Source organism: Schistosoma haematobium, chromosome 1, assembly GCF_000699445.3.
Source record: "Schistosoma haematobium chromosome 1, whole genome shotgun sequence".
Lineage (NCBI taxonomy): Eukaryota > Metazoa > Platyhelminthes > Trematoda > Strigeidida > Schistosomatidae > Schistosoma > Schistosoma haematobium.
In genome coordinates, this window is record NC_067196.1 from 76,189,133 (window position 1) to 76,205,716 (window position 16,584).

At 36.0% G+C, this 16,584-nt stretch overlaps 2 protein-coding genes across 2 annotated transcripts in view; one reads left to right on the forward strand and one right to left on the reverse strand.

The window, feature by feature from the left end:
* The window catches only part of MS3_00002139 (uncharacterized protein), a 44,135-nt gene extending 33,385 nt beyond the window's left edge, over positions 1-10,750 (forward strand). Inside the window, exons 10-12 of the mRNA XM_051209711.1 lie at positions 3,384-3,453; positions 3,531-3,700; positions 6,709-10,750. Coding sequence (XP_051075170.1) covers positions 3,384-3,453; positions 3,531-3,700; positions 6,709-6,736 — 268 coding nt within the window. The 3' untranslated portion in view covers positions 6,737-10,750. The remainder of the gene's footprint in view (positions 1-3,383; positions 3,454-3,530; positions 3,701-6,708) is intronic.
* A 114-nt stretch (positions 10,751-10,864) lies between these two features.
* Positions 10,865-16,584, reverse strand: part of HIVEP3 (HIV type I enhancer binding protein 3) — a gene marked incomplete at its 3' end in the record, with an annotated part of 51,575 nt that continues 45,855 nt past the window's right edge. The window contains exons 12-14 of the mRNA XM_012944481.3: positions 14,605-15,100; positions 12,576-12,846; positions 10,865-11,487 (exon numbers count right to left, since the gene is read on the reverse strand). Of these exons, the coding sequence (XP_012799935.1) occupies positions 10,865-11,487; positions 12,576-12,846; positions 14,605-15,100 (1,390 nt within the window). The remainder of the gene's footprint in view (positions 11,488-12,575; positions 12,847-14,604; positions 15,101-16,584) is intronic.

Genomic DNA, 16,584 nt, shown 5'->3' on the forward strand with positions numbered 1-16,584 from the left:
AGCGATTTTGCATTCTCGGAAAGACTTGGTAGTAGAGAAATACATACATGTATGACATGCAAATTTTCAGTGTGCGTGTGCGCTATGCTCTTTCCTTTCTGTAAATAAATATATATATATATATGGAGAGAGAGAGAGAGAGAGAAACGGATTCGTTTGATTTTGTGCAAATGTGATTCAGTGATGTGGGCTAATGTTGGTTTGTTATTTGTGTGTGATGACTTGCCGTGGAGCTGTTCATCGCATTTATAATATGTGCTGAACAGTTGTTTGCGGCTGAAAGATAATTTGTCGTGTCGCACATGCAGGTTCTTTATTTCTAAACCCTGTCATCACAACCGACATACATGAAGCTGTGTCCTGATTGAGAATAGTCTTGTCCGATATGTTCGTTTCATTTTATCTAACAAAAGTGTGTATGTATATAGACAGTTGTATACACATATAGAGTAGATTTTGTATGTTGATGCTTTATATGAGTGTGTATTTGTATTGTTTGGGCTGTGTCGATTGGTTATGGCGAGTAGCCGTTCAGCTGCCCGTGCATAGTTGATTCACTGTGGGTCGTTTCCTGCGGCTGAGATTGAATGGATGCACTGCTATGCCTCTTGTCCATTTCAGGGACTCGTTGGGTACGATGTGCAGGCCACATGGGATGTTGATTTGTTAAGGTGTTTATGTCGTTCTTAGTAGTGTATTCGTATGTTTGTTTGTGATTTGTTTTTCTGTGTCTGTAGTCAGTTATATAGCTACTATACTGCATTGTGCACGTTCGTGAATGATGTCGTTAGAGTAGCTGATATTTATGCAATGCATTTGATGCGTGTGCGACAAAATGTTATTAGTGTGTTGTCTGTTTAATGAAACACTAGTGGTCAGTATGACAGCAGGTTTCATTGTCTACTGTGTTGGTCATGCTACGCCATGTGAGTGTGCGAACTGAGAGAAGCAGAGTTTCCTTTTACCGTACTATGAAGACAGAATGAATCGACGTACGTTGTGTGTGTGTGTGTGTGTTTCTGAGTAATTTAACTTTGTTCAGGAAGATATTAATTTGTTTTGAGTTTCTGTCTTTTTATGAATATATGCATATGATGAAAGTGTCTTGTCAATGAGTTGTTTTGAATGATTGTTCACTTGTTGTGTAATTATGTGTACGTAGATCTTTGAGTATAGTATGTTGAATAGCCGTTCAGCTACTCCGTGTATATGGGATTCACGACGAGTCGTTTCCTGCGGCTGAGATTGAACGAATGCATTGCTATGCCTCTTGTCCATTCCAGGGACTTGTTTGGTACGAATGCAGACGACATGTCACTTTAGTTATTTGTCTTGTGCGTAACAGATATGACTTTTTGGGTTAGTCTTGTATGTGTTGAGTGCTGATGTTGATGGTGGTTTTGAAATGAATTTTCGACAAATAGATTTTGCGTTGGTCAGTGAATCGTTGTGTTTAAAGTAGCGTTTGTGTGTGGTGTTCGAGCGATTTTGCATTCTCGGAAAGACTTGGTAGTAGAGAAATACATACATGTATGACATGCAAATTTTCAGTGTGCGTGTGCGCTATGCTCTTTCCTTTCTGTAAATAAATATATATATATATATATAGTGAGAGAGAGAGAGAGAGAGAAACGGATTCGTTTGATTTTGTGCAAATGTGATTCAGTGATGTGGGCTAATGTTGGTTTGTTATTTGTGTGTGATGACTTGCCGTGGAGCTGTTCATCGCATTTATAATATGTGCTGAACAGTTGTTTGCGGCTGAAAGATAATTTGTCGTGTCGCACATGCAGGTTCTTTATTTCTAAACCCTGTCATCACAACCGACATACATGAAGCTGTGTCCTGATTGAGAATAGTCTTGTCCGATATGTTCGTTTCATTTTATCTAACAAAAGTGTGTATGTATATAGACAGTTGTATACACATATAGAGTAGATTTTGTATGTTGATGCTTTATATGAGTGTGTATTTGTATTGTTTGGGCTGTGTCGATTGGTTATGGCGAGTAGCCGTTCAGCTGCCCCGTGCATAGTTGATTCACTGTGGGTCGTTTCCTGCGGCTGAGATTGAATGGATGCACTGCTATGCCTCTTGTCCATTTCAGGGACTCGTTGGGTACGATGTGCAGGCCACATGGGATGTTGATTTGTTAAGGTGTTTATGTCGTTCTTAGTAGTGTATTCGTATGTTTGTTTGTGATTTGTTTTTCTGTGTCTGTAGTCAGTTATATAGCTACTATACTGCATTGTGCACGTTCGTGAATGATGTCGTTAGAGTAGCTGATATTTATGCAATGCATTTGATGCGTGTGCGACAAAATGTTATTAGTGTGTTGTCTGTTTAATGAAACACTAGTGGTCAGTATGACAGCAGGTTTCATTGTCTACTGTGTTGGTCATGCTACGCCATGTGAGTGTGCGAACTGAGAGAAGCAGAGTTTCCTTTTACCGTACTATGAAGACAGAATGAATCGACGTACGTTGTGTGTGTGTGTGTGTGTGTGTTTCTGAGTAATTTAACTTTGTTCAGGAAGATATTAATTTGTTTTGAGTTTCTGTCTTTTTATGAATATATGCATATGATGAAAGTGTCTTGTCAATGAGTTGTTTTGAATGATTGTTCACTTGTTGTGTAATTATGTGTACGTAGATCTTTGAGTATAGTATGTTGAATAGCCGTTCAGCTACTCCGTGTATATGGGATTCACGACGAGTCGTTTCCTGCGGCTGAGATTGAACGAATGCATTGCTATGCCTCTTGTCCATTCCAGGGACTTGTTTGGTACGAATGCAGACGACATGTCACTTTAGTTATTTGTCTTGTGCGTAACAGATATGACTTTTTGGGTTAGTCTTGTATGTGTTGAGTGCTGATGTTGATGGTGGTTTTGAAATGAATTTTCGACAAATAGATTTTGCGTTGGTCAGTGAATCGTTGTGTTTAAAGTAGCGTTTGTGTGTGGTGTTCGAGCGATTTTGCATTCTCGGAAAGACTTGGTAGTGGGAAATACATACATGTGAGGTATGCGATTGAATTTGGTATTTTTTGTATTGTATGAATTTCTTTGTTTTATTCGCTTGCTTGATATACATCTGTTTATTTTGTTTTTGTTGTGTATTTGATTGTTTTGTAATATTGTTTGCTTTTTATGTGCTTTTAAATGTTTGTCATTAGTTTACTTATTTATAATTACTTATGTAGGTTTCTTGAATTACTTATCTTTTATTTTAATGACTTCGTAGTATATTCTGCTCTTAACTTTACACTCCATGTGTATTTCGTCCATTCAATATGCATAAAGTAACGTTTTCGCTTTCCTATGAACGTTTTGTTTTCATGTGTAGCTTGTGTTGTATTATTTTTTTTCATTTTTTCTTCAGGTTACCCAGCCGTATGGCCATGAGTATATTAACTCCGACTACTAGCACTCAGGTCTCTGTGAGCAACAAGGTTAGTGTGATTAAATTCTGTTGTAATCCTTTTTATGCTTTACACTTCTAAGTGTTAATTCTGTTTTTCTAATTAAGATGATAGGTGCGATCATGGGTAGATCCGGTTGTCGCATAAATCAAGTTCGTCATGAGTCAAATGCAGATATTAAAATCAGTAAACAGGAACCCGGTGTTGAAGATCGTATTATTACAATAACTGGAACTCCTGAACAAATCCAAAACGCTCAATTTCTTCTTCAAATGTGGTACGTTGAATATAAATAAATAAATTATTCGAAGCGATATTTTCCTTTTTCTGTGCAACATTGAGTTTAACGTGTTCTGTTAACAGTATTATATCTTTTTTTACTGTTCAAAACTGAAATGTACCAGATCACATGATTATAAATATGTTCGTGAATCTGAATTCGGTTCCCTAGGCTTTCAACAGTTCATTGATGTCGTTGGGATAGTAAGTGCCTTAACCAACCTAGAAGTGGAATAAAACATTGGAGATTGGTGTTTTCAATCTCTTTACTTTAATTATATATTGGTTAATATAAACGAGAAGTTCAAACTAACTGGCGAAATCCAGCTTCATAATGACATTCCGACTTTAGTGCCTCACTAACAACCATAGTTTGCTTAAATCTTCTATTTATGCAACTTCTTATTAATTCTGTTAAATCTACCACTGAAATACTTATTGCTAATTTCCTAGCTGCTTCCTGTAACTCCAGACTACTTTTACACTTCAAACTCGGGACTATAATTTATGGACGAACCAAGCAGATATAAGATGACAGGTCTTGGATTTTGGCGCGAAATTCATCTATTCGGCTAAATAGCGTTTTGACATTTTAGCTGATGTCGAATGTAAATCATAATTCCAAATCCTCACACTGGTTTATGATCCTGATTTAGTCATAGTTAGTAGGCAAACATTCGCAAGATCACTTTAGCGTCTCTCAAAAGTCGTCCATAAATTATAGTCTCACCATTGAGTGTGTTACTTTCATATGGCCTTGGTCTTTTGGAAACATACCGAATAATAATGACAGGAAATTATCCAATCAAAACGTGGCACATGATCCTTCAATTTTTTGAATATCTCTCCCGACCGAACCTGCTACCTTGACGCGGTGGTCGGGCTTGCCTATCGTTATGACCCAACCGAGCTATATTGGCTGGAACATATGTTCCTGTAGGTTCTACCATGCCAGGCAGGTCGATTGGAGAACGGTAAGACTAAAGGTCTGAGGGCGAAGTCGTACTGCTGACTGTACAGACGTTTGATAGCAGTAAGGTGTTTCCCTCAGACAACCAGCATCTGCAGCGATGCTACCTTCCCACAAGAAGGGGTGGGGTTAGAAAAGGTCGACCCTAAAAATGTCACACCTCACCTTACCTCACGGATTTCCGTCTCCGGCGGTAAGGCCCTTTGAAGAACGGAGCCAACACATTAAAAACCTTCCACGAAAAGGCCGTGCGCGACCGGCCTCAAGCAGTTGTCCGTTGGGCTCTGCGGTCACGCTCCCAGGTCTTTAAGATCAACACTAATCCAATTTCCTTTTCAGGTTCCTCAAGAAATACTCTTCCACGGTCTGGGCAGCCTGGAAGTGACACCAGCCCTCATACCCGTAACGGCACACGAGACCAAGTTGGTCACGTACAATCCTTCCTATACCTCTCTTATCTCCATGACTAACCCTCCTCACGTCTCTTTATCACCTCGCACCGCTAGGGCAAACGATTCGAGCACGCGGAACGTTATTCCTGGTTTCCTGAAACCACGCTCTAAACTACACGTAGGAGCTTTTAACGTCCGAACACTGTGCCAAATAGGACAGCAGGCTTCCTTAGCTAAGACTTTAGGATCCCGCGCCATCGATGTGTGCTGCGTCTCCGAAACGCGCATACAGGATCCGAGTAGCGTCATTTACTTGACCTCACCATGCCAAAATAAAGAACCGACTCGATTCACACTTCATGTATCTGGAAGCTTTGATTCTGCTTCCCGTGGCCTCGCCGGCATAGGTATAGCATTGAGTCCTAGGGCAGAACTAGCCCTCTTATAGTGGATCCCAGTAGACAGTCGTTTGTGCGCTGTCTGACTGAATGGAACAGTAAGGATCCGAAAAGATAAGGACACTCGTCGTTGCCTCTTCGTCGTCTCTGCCTACTCTCCCACTGACTGCAGCGTAGATGATGTAAAAGATGAGTTTTACAGAAAGCTCTCCGACCGTCTCCGAAAAGCTAGGCGCTCGGATGTAGTAATAATGGCCGGTGACTTTAATGCTCAAGTAGGTAAACTAAGCGATAGGGAAAGATACCTGGGTAGATCTTATAGCATCGTGGCTCAAAGAACAGATAATGGCGACCGTCTGTTGTGGTTAGTCCAATTCGAATATCTTTTTTTTTAAATTTCGAACAGTATTAATCATAGAATTCGCTCATATGAACACCTCCCTTCTGTAATGCAGTATTCAACGCACAAATCTGGCTGTGCGTCCGAATCAATAATTTAGATACCGAACGATTTGCTTCAAATTTTCGTGACTATATCAACTGTTTATTTAGTTGATACTGAAGAGACAGGAACTTCGGTCAAAATTCGGCATTGCTTATGAATGACCAAGGTTTAATCCCTTTTAGTGAAATGGTGTTAGAAATAAAGTTTCCACATCATAAATGCAAGTTCAATAATATTTGAATGTCTGCCGTGTCCATCAATTGATGCGACAAGGAAATTTCTCATACATTTAGTTAAGTAATAAAGCATAAAGTGGTTGGTAATATATCCTGCCGGTGTATATCTCAAACTATCGCTTCGACACCATAGACGGTATAGACCGCCTTAAGTCAATGAAACTTCCAGTGTATAGATCAAGCAGTTGATACTTCCAACGATTTTACACTTTAATGTTAGGTTAGATGGATGCATGTCGATACGTATCCCCTGTTGCATCATTTGGGAGATGTGGAAGATACTCATGTATTGTCAAGTTTATGCTCGTGATATGCACATTTATCACTCTGCTTCTTTGAAAACTGTGAGTCATTAGTTCAGGTACTTTGTTTTGAACCGCGCCATGTTTGGGGCATTGAACCTATAATTCTTATGTGAGGTTCTTCATCGAAGTTTGGCAACCAATAGTGTATTAGTTATGTACCGGTGACGATCTTTTAGTATTCATCGTGGATGTTTTTCCACATTTACTAAATAAATTTATAATTGCTTTAGTGACTCATTATTTGATCTTTTTGTTTTCAGCGTTAAACGATATGGTGATCAAATCTGATTCCTCACTATCATCCTTGTTTTCTTTTTCCCTAACTCCGTCTCTTGCGGAACTAAATGAAAACCCACATCCTCACTAATTTTATTATTCTTGAATGCTTTATCCAATTATTTCAATTACACAGATATGTTCTATGCAGTTAACTTGTTAATGTTTTGTGTTTTTGTAAAAATTGAAAACACTCGTTGTTTCATTCTTTACGAATAAAAGTCGCTAGTTAATATGAACGTCACTGGAAATAATATGGGTCTTTCTTTCATTCATTTTAAAATGTGTTATCATAATTCTTATCCATTTCTCTTCAGAAATTAAAGTAGCGTTTAGCGCTTCAGATAAAACGTTATTGTTTTACTGAAGTTTATAATTATCAGCAAATCTAATAAACGATGTGATATGTATTAATAATTAAGTGAATACTTATAGGACTTACTTCCATAGTTCATAAGAGTGAAACTAGATTTGTAGTAACAGTTTAGTCAGCCTAGGGGTGTGATCTGAGAATCAGAGGAATAACTCCTTAAGACAAATCAATCATGACCATTATGTGTGCGGTCATTTCTGCAATAATGACTTCCTACTTTATATATCTTACTTCCAGAACTGAAAGTCCATGTAGTATTTCAACGACTGACACTTTAAGCTATTGTGTGGCTGTGCAAAGATAGGATGACTGAAGATCCGTTAAAGGTAAACACGCGTCACCACTACCTAAAAATAACAAAGCTTACATAGTTTCTAGTGTTTGTGCTTTATTGTTACTGAACATCGGAGCTTAACAGTGCACAAATGACTGCTAGTGGAGATTGATTGGATGCTGTAGCGATCGCCCCAACAACAGTAAAACAAACATTTATGTATCCTGAGAATCCTCTTCAGTTGACCGTCTTGTAATATCGAAATACCTATTATCCAATCAGCGCTAGTCGATACTTGGAGAACAATCTATGGATCTTCTCATGTAGAAACTATAAATATACTAACGTTTTTCCTATTGTGCTTCTTACTTCCATTTAACCTTGTTATTTGGAATATAATCTCTTTCCTGTTCAACCGTGTTCTGATCTGGGGACCTGTCGAGTGAATTGGTGTCTGAGAAGACTAAGCAATAGGAATAGCCGGGTTATAACCGTAAGAATGAATTATAACACCTATGTTAAGGTTGTGTAGGGAACAGGTTGCATTAATTTCTGACTAAGTAATTCCATGAGCTGACTCGATTGTATGGATGAAATAAAACCAATCTTCAGTCAAGGACTCAGCATAAGCTACAATATAACATCCTGATTGAGTGACTTATTTAGCTCTTTTCGTGATAAACTGCTCGTAATCATAATTATTAGCAAAATAAAACATTTGTTCTTATACAAAATAGACATGATAAGAGATTATTTTGTACTATAAAGCCAAGAGAAAACCGAAAGAATTTATGTTATTGATTGATTTGTTACTTTTAAATCACCGTACGTGATTAAAGTTCTTCCTCTTGCATCAAATTTGGATCGACAGTTGAAATGATATAAATTTTCGTTTCTGCCAAGACTAATTCTTAGCTTACGACTCTTAACAGCTACCTAAACATAATCCGCCTTGATTAGAGCTATTACGATTTTAAGAGGTAATCTCAATGAATGTAATTTAATGCAATGAGAAGCTTATCAGATCTATACGATATGTTAGAGCAATACATTTCGAACAATTGCACAGTTCTGATAAATCCCGTCTTATCGTTGTATTTTTTGATTTGTCAAAGGGACTAACTTTTAACTAACAAATCTAGTTAGTTTCGGATGGGTTACAGTCGATTTGCTGAACACTGAATCCATACCATATCTCCTTACAAAAACATATATTTCCGTGCTACTAAGGAAATTATCTCTAGTTATCACTACGAATATATGTTATCTATTGTGTTTACTCACTCCGGTCTACACGTGTTTCGTATTCACTAAGTTTAAGGTGTTTCTCCAGTAACGCTTATTTTAAAAAGGCGATTAAGTAATCGAATTTCTTGGTCATTAACGATATCTCAATACAAAGTCGTTTCGCACTTGCCACCTGTGACCTTGCTGCGACGTTCGACTTTTACAAAGAGTGAGCTTACCATGATATATCCAACTGTCTTGCTTCGTCAAATACTACAAGTAAACGTGCGAAGTATACAACTTTTTAAAGGCTGAGTGCAAACTTCTACCCGAGGTGCGCTACATGGCAAGCTGGTGTTTGGCGAGTTCAGCTTGGTCCTTCGAATAGCTGCGCAATATACGAAAATAAATGTGCTAGTGCGTTGATTGTGTGGTGCGATCATCTTCCTAAACGTCTTTTCAGTACTATATATAAAGAGATAGGAAAGTAAACTACAAACTAGGCTTTCTATCTACTTGATTGAAACATTTGTCTTATGTAGTAGATTAATACCGATAATTCAATTCCGCTTTCATAGAGCTTACGAAATAGCACCCTTAATATTTTATAACCTCTTTTCCAACATTGTGTCCCGAATCGAGCTTGTAGAACAGACAAGCGGTGGTGAGATCAGTTATGACATGACATGTAAAACTGAGGATTCGAAAGCTATGAACCCTTTCGACATAACTTTGTCTAACGGTGTTTACATGGGTTTTGTTTCATTATACACCCTAATACTGCCGGAAATCTTGCTTCTACATAGTTACACTTCATTACAAAATCCGAGTCAAGTATTTTGAAATCGATATTTAAGCTCTCGATCTTCAAGACTCATGCTTTACGAGTATGGGTTCATGGTGGGACTGTGGGATCAGCATCGTAACGCCGGTAAACTATTGCGCATTGTCAATTATAATCTAAAAATTATCGTATTTCTCAGGGTTGGCTCCTATTTCTTAGAATTCGTGTTCAGGGTCCCCAAATGCCCTGGTACAGCCAGGAGTGGGGAGAGTCATCTCTCCCTCCCGAAATGCTCACACATGGCCACCGTGTACAGCCACTTCCAGAGAAGTCCTATTCACTGCATTCTCACAGTAGGGGTGTTTTCACGAAATCGAGAGGACGAGAAGCGAATATCCGGCGCTCTAACCGGCTTGGTAAACACGGGGTTCACTTAGGGAGTTGAAAAACGCTAACCAATGGTGCATATGAGCTCCAGGATCCTGAAGGAACAACTGGCATATAAACCAATCGTTGGTCACCGGCTCTCATGGGACTGCATCTCATTACGTTGCTCCACTGCCTTGTGGAACAGACCTTTAGGTCGAAGGCTCGGGGTGTGGCGCCTTAGGAAACCACTTGCTTCCGTCTGGGCACCCGGGCAGTATCTTAGCCCACACACAAATCAAGTGACTTGTGTGGCGCATATGTATTCGGTGCCCCTTTATACCAATATTTATGTGTTCAGATAAATTCTGTGTTCGGGAACTGACTATTGTAGAGGGGCTTTTGTGAGATAAATGTATTTAGATTTCCGTAGAAAATATCTTGTGTTGTGACATCGTCCTACTATGGCATGACATGCGAGCCCTCAATTATTTGGCGCCTAATGTTCGTTTGTATGTGGTTCGCCGCATTCAGGTCTTGAATCAGTTGGTAATCTAAGTGCTTGTTTATAGACCTAGATAAGTGAAGTCGTCTTCGTAAGTTCGGTTATAATTGTCGGATTTGCAGCAGTTCTACTTCATACTTACGGAGTTCATCCCTTTCAAGCTGATAATGCTTGACAATTGTATGCTCGGTCATTATCTCCTTCGTGGCATCAGTCATATGCGTTTGTTTAGACATAAAAAGGCTTCTATAGTACGTGCTGCTTGTTGAAGTCATTCGGAGGGCCAGTAAATTTCAAGAATGGACAACCACATGTTTTTGAATGGAACTTTTCATCAGTTAATCTGGTTAAGCTCATGTAAAATCGAACCCAGAATATTAGTAAACAGCACTTACCATGAATATAGTAGGTCCCATTAATATGAAAACGTTTACTGCCGAACTTTCAGAATGCCAAACACCTGCTTAACATCAACTTACGAAACGAAAAGAAAGCTGAGGATCGCAAAAAATAAGTATCATTGTTTATTTTAAAAATTTTGATCATATGTACAAAAAAACAGTTTATACTGTAATTACAATTGTTAAAGCAGATACAATTAGGGCAGATTTTTAGTTATGTCCATTTGTTCCTGAATTAACGGTTGTTATTGCTGGAAATTCACAAGGTGGAATTATTTTTTCTAATATTCGCATACTCAGTTCACCAGTATCTGGATTAATAAGTTGAAGATTGCCCATATGACTTTGTAAAATACGTTCAATTGTACTATTTGATAATTGAGCCATTTGTAAAATATTTGACATATGTGATTTAGACCGATAATGTTTACATAAATGCCCACTAACACGAAAACCTACATGACACATATTACATTTATAAGGGCGTGGATCCCTTAAATAGGCGTGAGATTTAACTCCATGACTTTGTCGTGCATCAGATTCTGGTTTATTTGAAGTATGTAATGATTTTACATTGTTCTGTTTCATATCCTTATTTAATTTTTCTGATGTAGAAGAATCTTCTGTACAAGTTGTACAACTACTGCTACTAGAAGGAAGCGAACATGATTTATCATTTCGACCATTTTCTTGATAACATGGAGTTGAAGTGGATAATCCTTTAGAGTAATATTGCTCTTCTAAATCTGATGTATTGAAATTTATCACTTGAGCATCAATTGGTTTTACATGATCAGATAAATTTCCTGGAGTGGGTATTCTTTCAGAATTTTCTAATAATAGTAAAAAGAATAATAATAGACTATTAGAAGCATAGAACACTAGGAAAATGCTCTTTATAACAAATATTACAATTTATAATTTACAAAATGAAAACTTCTTATAAATTGTCTGTAGGTACATGCATATCAATATAAAATTGAGAACTATTAGACAGAATTATTTTACTTCCATAAATGTTATGTATGTAGTATAAATTTTGTATAATTTACTAATAGCATGCTGAACAGATTTAGAACTGGTTACAATAATAATAATTAATCAAGTCGATTATTACATAATATATAAGAACAGTGTAGTAAACTTGAAATCAACATCGCTTAACATTAAAAATGTCAGAGATGTAAAACAGTTCAATGGACAAGTCTCAGGTTCGAACTCAACACTATCCACTTCGATAAGTATCACTAAACTTAATTTTCAAAAAGTATGATTAACATGTACTTGTTAAATGAGTTACCAACAATTCGGCTAGCAATGAACAACTATAAATTATATAAAATTATTAACAGATATGCTCTCATTTATAATTGATACTATTGTCTGAATTCTACTAGTTTAACAGCGATCTAATATGAACGATAAACTTATTACCTTCAGAATGTATTTCAGATCAGTTACTTAAATCAGTCCCTTCAGTGGATTTTAAAAAAATTTATAATTAATTCATTTTCTGGGTAGACATCTTACATAGTGTTTGAAAATCTGCAAATAGGGTAATGCCTTTAAATTTTGCAACACATTTATTGTTAGTGTAGCTTGAGTATTCTCAACTGTCACATTTATTGAGATTCCGTTCCACCTATTTCGGCTTAGATAATTAAATAGTATACCTAGACGTCACATAACAAACTAATTTAGTTCATATATCACAGGACGAGGTTAAATCCAGTTACAAAATTACATTCCATAGCATTTTATCATTCCTCTTAGTCTTTCAAAGGATACTCGCCAGTGACTAATACAAGCTTAGGATGAAAGTGCATAAATTAACTTAAAGAATTAATCATGTATGTTCTGAGTGTGTTCGTACAAAGGAAAATGTCTTATGAATTTAAGAGGTCAAACATGGAATACTCACTTGAATCTGGTGTAGAATGACTAAATTTATCTGTCTGTTTTAAAGTTGGTTTATCTGTAGCAAGATTACGAGCCGCTTCAACAGCTGTTTGAACAATTACTTCAGCTGATGACAAACAATTATTTGAAACGTGTTTATCACATATATTTTCTGAATGATTAAGATTATTCGACTGAATTCCATTCATTTTAGTATAAACTGATGGTTCAACAATATATTTTATTAGAGCAATTGGTTCTTGTGGTTTAGCACTTAAATTCATTGGTAAATCCTAAATAGTTAACGAAGAATAAAAGGAATTTGTAAAAAAAGTATTACACCAGATTCAAACCAAAGTTGGCGAATGAAGCAAATAGAGAAAATATTTTTTTAAATTTGAAAATACACCAACAAGAAGGGATTTAATTAATATTAAGTCACCGAACAATCCTATATATATATATATATATATATATATATATATATATATATATATATATATATATAGGTTGAAATAGTTAACAGTAAGTAAAACACAAGATATAAATATATATTATATTTTTCTAGAGAAGGCGATGCTTGAGTCGGCTTACACACGTGAGAAAACGTGTGAGCATAAACTGAAAAAACAGTATTTTCATTGAATAAAGTGGTGAGAATATAATTTATGGACGCCATTTGAGCGACGTTAAAGTGACATTGAGACGACCCACCCACTTAGTAGGGTAGAAAAAGGTTATAAATTAATATGAGTCAGGATTATGATGTAGAGTTAAATGTTAGGTTAGGAATTAGATTTAAGGTTTTCAGCACGAATTAACATCAGCCATAGTGCCAAAATACTATTTAACTATGTAGACAAATGAATTCCGCGCCAATGTTCAAGATATGCCAACCTTAATTTCCCTGGTTTGTCCATAAATCGCAGTCCAGCCAATAAAGTTAAGATATTTCTGCATCAGTTATAAGAAAAATCAAAATAAATTTTTGTTTTGTATACCTACTTAAGCATAAAAAATGACTTCATCAGCAAGGCGTACCAGCAATCTTGATGAGTTCAACTGACATGAAACCCAAGCCCACGGTTTCATGAAGATTACCTTCAACTACATAAAATTTAGACAAACTATTGCACTTTCAAGGTTACGAAGGGCTTTAACCGATGAAATTAGTCAAGATTTCTCCATCTTTGTTCACTTTGTTGATTATCTGTTCACAAGAACTAACCTAGGTAGGAAGTGAAAAATATGCCACAGCAGTTACTTCCGAGCTGTTGGTATAGACCAGTTCTAGGATTTCAATCAAAATCTTCAGAAAACCCTATATTTTGTCAACACCTTGTAACATGACTATAGTGTTCATGTCCATTATGTGAGCAAGATAATTAGCTCATGTCAGTTGTGAATAAGCAAAACATTTTTCTATATATTTAAGTTTGTTGCCTTCACAAAACAAATGGCGAACAGAGTCTACTGGTGAAAATAATTATTATCAACTTAATAGACTAAAAATAATATAATATTTACCTGAATAGCTTGTTGTTTAACTCACTATCTGTACTTATATATCGATATTGTTCATGGTCTTACTTAGAAAATCGTATATTAGACTAACTTTACAAACAATACACATTGGGAAAAACAGATTGTTGCAATTTAGCACTCTGATAAACAATATTCAGTAGCTTTTTTTAGGACATGAGTGGTAAAATGTAAGTTTCAGTGCATACACCAACTGTCAAATTTTAAACAGAACGAAGTGTATATATGAGTTTTGAATGCTAGTTATTACTAAAAATAACACTACCAAACATTAAGCAGTATTATATCCCAAAAAATTACTTAATTCATGTCAAGTATATTACATATTAGGTTATTTGATTAATCCAATTTTTAACAAGAAATCATGGTGAAGTTTGAACAAAATGTATAATTTTCATCTGTTGTGCAATAATGAGAGTTTTATAAAAGTTTTTTTTAATGTAAAATCTGTAGAATAAATAAACACGACGAAAATAATTTATCCTTTTATTAAAATAATAATAAATCACCTGTGATAAATTAACTGCATTAACATTAGGAGCTGGAATACGATTAGATGAATCCACTACATTTGAGCATGTGATATTCGACTGTAAAGTTGAAGCTTTAGACGACATAATTCCTGGTAATGATGATGATGATATTGATGTCGGTGTTGTTGTTGCTGATGTTGATGACAATGATTTAGAAGTAATTCCATGAAAATTAGTACACAATGAAGATTTGACTTGGTTCCTTTTGCTACCAAAAGGGAATGAACGATTGTTGATTGCTCCTGAAAAGTTTCTTCTTTTACACGATGAGGACAATGACGATGATGATGCCGACGAGATATTTGATGATTTACGATAATTCTGACGGTCTTCAAATATACCGTTATTATTATTAATCTCTGAGTCACGAGGCACTTCTCTAGAATGATGATCGAAATCTCGATTAACTACAGGAGTAACAGAACTATTACTCGTTAAAGGAACTTGGGTGAATCCTGAGTCTCGTAAAAACCTGAGGAAAACAGTTAAAAAAAAATAAAAACATTAAACATGATGTTGAGCATTGAATTAATTTGCTGCTTCAAAAATCGACTAATAGTATAATTACACTACCAAAAATCACGTATCATGTTGAGAGACAAAAAAAACAATATCAGTAGTAGTTGTGAATTAGTCTGAAAGCTACGTTATTTCTAAGCTGAATCATCGTTAATGAGTTCAACCTGCAGTCAGCTAAACAACTTTCCGATATTACGAATGAATAGTGGGTATTAATCGATCCCATGTGCCTATATTAAGTGTTTCTATGGTTGTTAGAAAGAACATCGGCCTCGTGACTTCTCAAGAGTCTCGGCTTTCACCATGAGGCGTCATAATTCTTCTGAATGAAGATCTTTCAACTTCAAGGGCACAGTTTAGACAAGCGTAAGTAAGTGGGTATTAGTGATTAACGTGAATGGCCCCTAAATAATGTTATTAATCAGTTGCAAAAGAATGCCACACAATTTTTACGACACTGATGTTGACCAAATTGTTGTGGTTTTTACAAAACAAATCAGAATAGGATGATTTCAGAAGCTTCAAGATCACATATAAACCTATAAATCGCCTCGTTTTCTGTGCATAATAACCTTCGAAGTAAAACTTCTTCCAAACTTTCCGCCATCAGTTTTCTACTCGAGGTTTTGAGAATCATTTTGTATTTCTTGTTTGATAACATCTATTCAAAACCAAGTATTGAATTGTCCTTGAGGTCTGTTGTTATTAACAAATACCAACATTCACCAATTCCATCATTTTGACACAGCAAGATACACCATGGACAGACTAAATCGCTTTATAATTGTGTTCAAAAATAAATAATTCACCAACTTGTTCATAATTCACTAATCTCCCTAACTCTTATCGAATTTCTAATGTAAAGATAAATAAATGTGAACTACATATGTGAGAAAAACTAATAACATTATCGATCATATAGAACAACCACACACAGATATATAGATAAACACACAAATAGACTTGTACTAAAAAGGTCATTAAAACTGTTGTTCATGAGTAGGCATAATGTAAAATAAAGAAATATACGATTTAATGATTGATTGATTAGCTGAATGAATTTTAACTTCTAGGCAAAAATGACAAGATAAAGCATTAATAATGAGTTCATGTTGATTTGAGATATTTTCAAAATTGACTTAATAAAAATCGGCGATTTTTTTTGTTCTAAAGTATAGAGAAACGGCGATTATTCCTGTATTGGTAATGGTTGATCTTGAGTGGTAGAACTAAGACATGATATTAGTCCATTTAGTCGGTTAAATTGAACCACATTACAAGATGAAATCATCTTGAGTTGGATCTGGATAGTAATGACAACCTAATGCTGGAGACCTTGTCATACCAGTGCATGAAGCCATTGACTACCGGACTGAGAAATCTAGATAGATGCAGATTACCTAATTGAGGTCCTCAGGATTATCGTGACGAATGGTT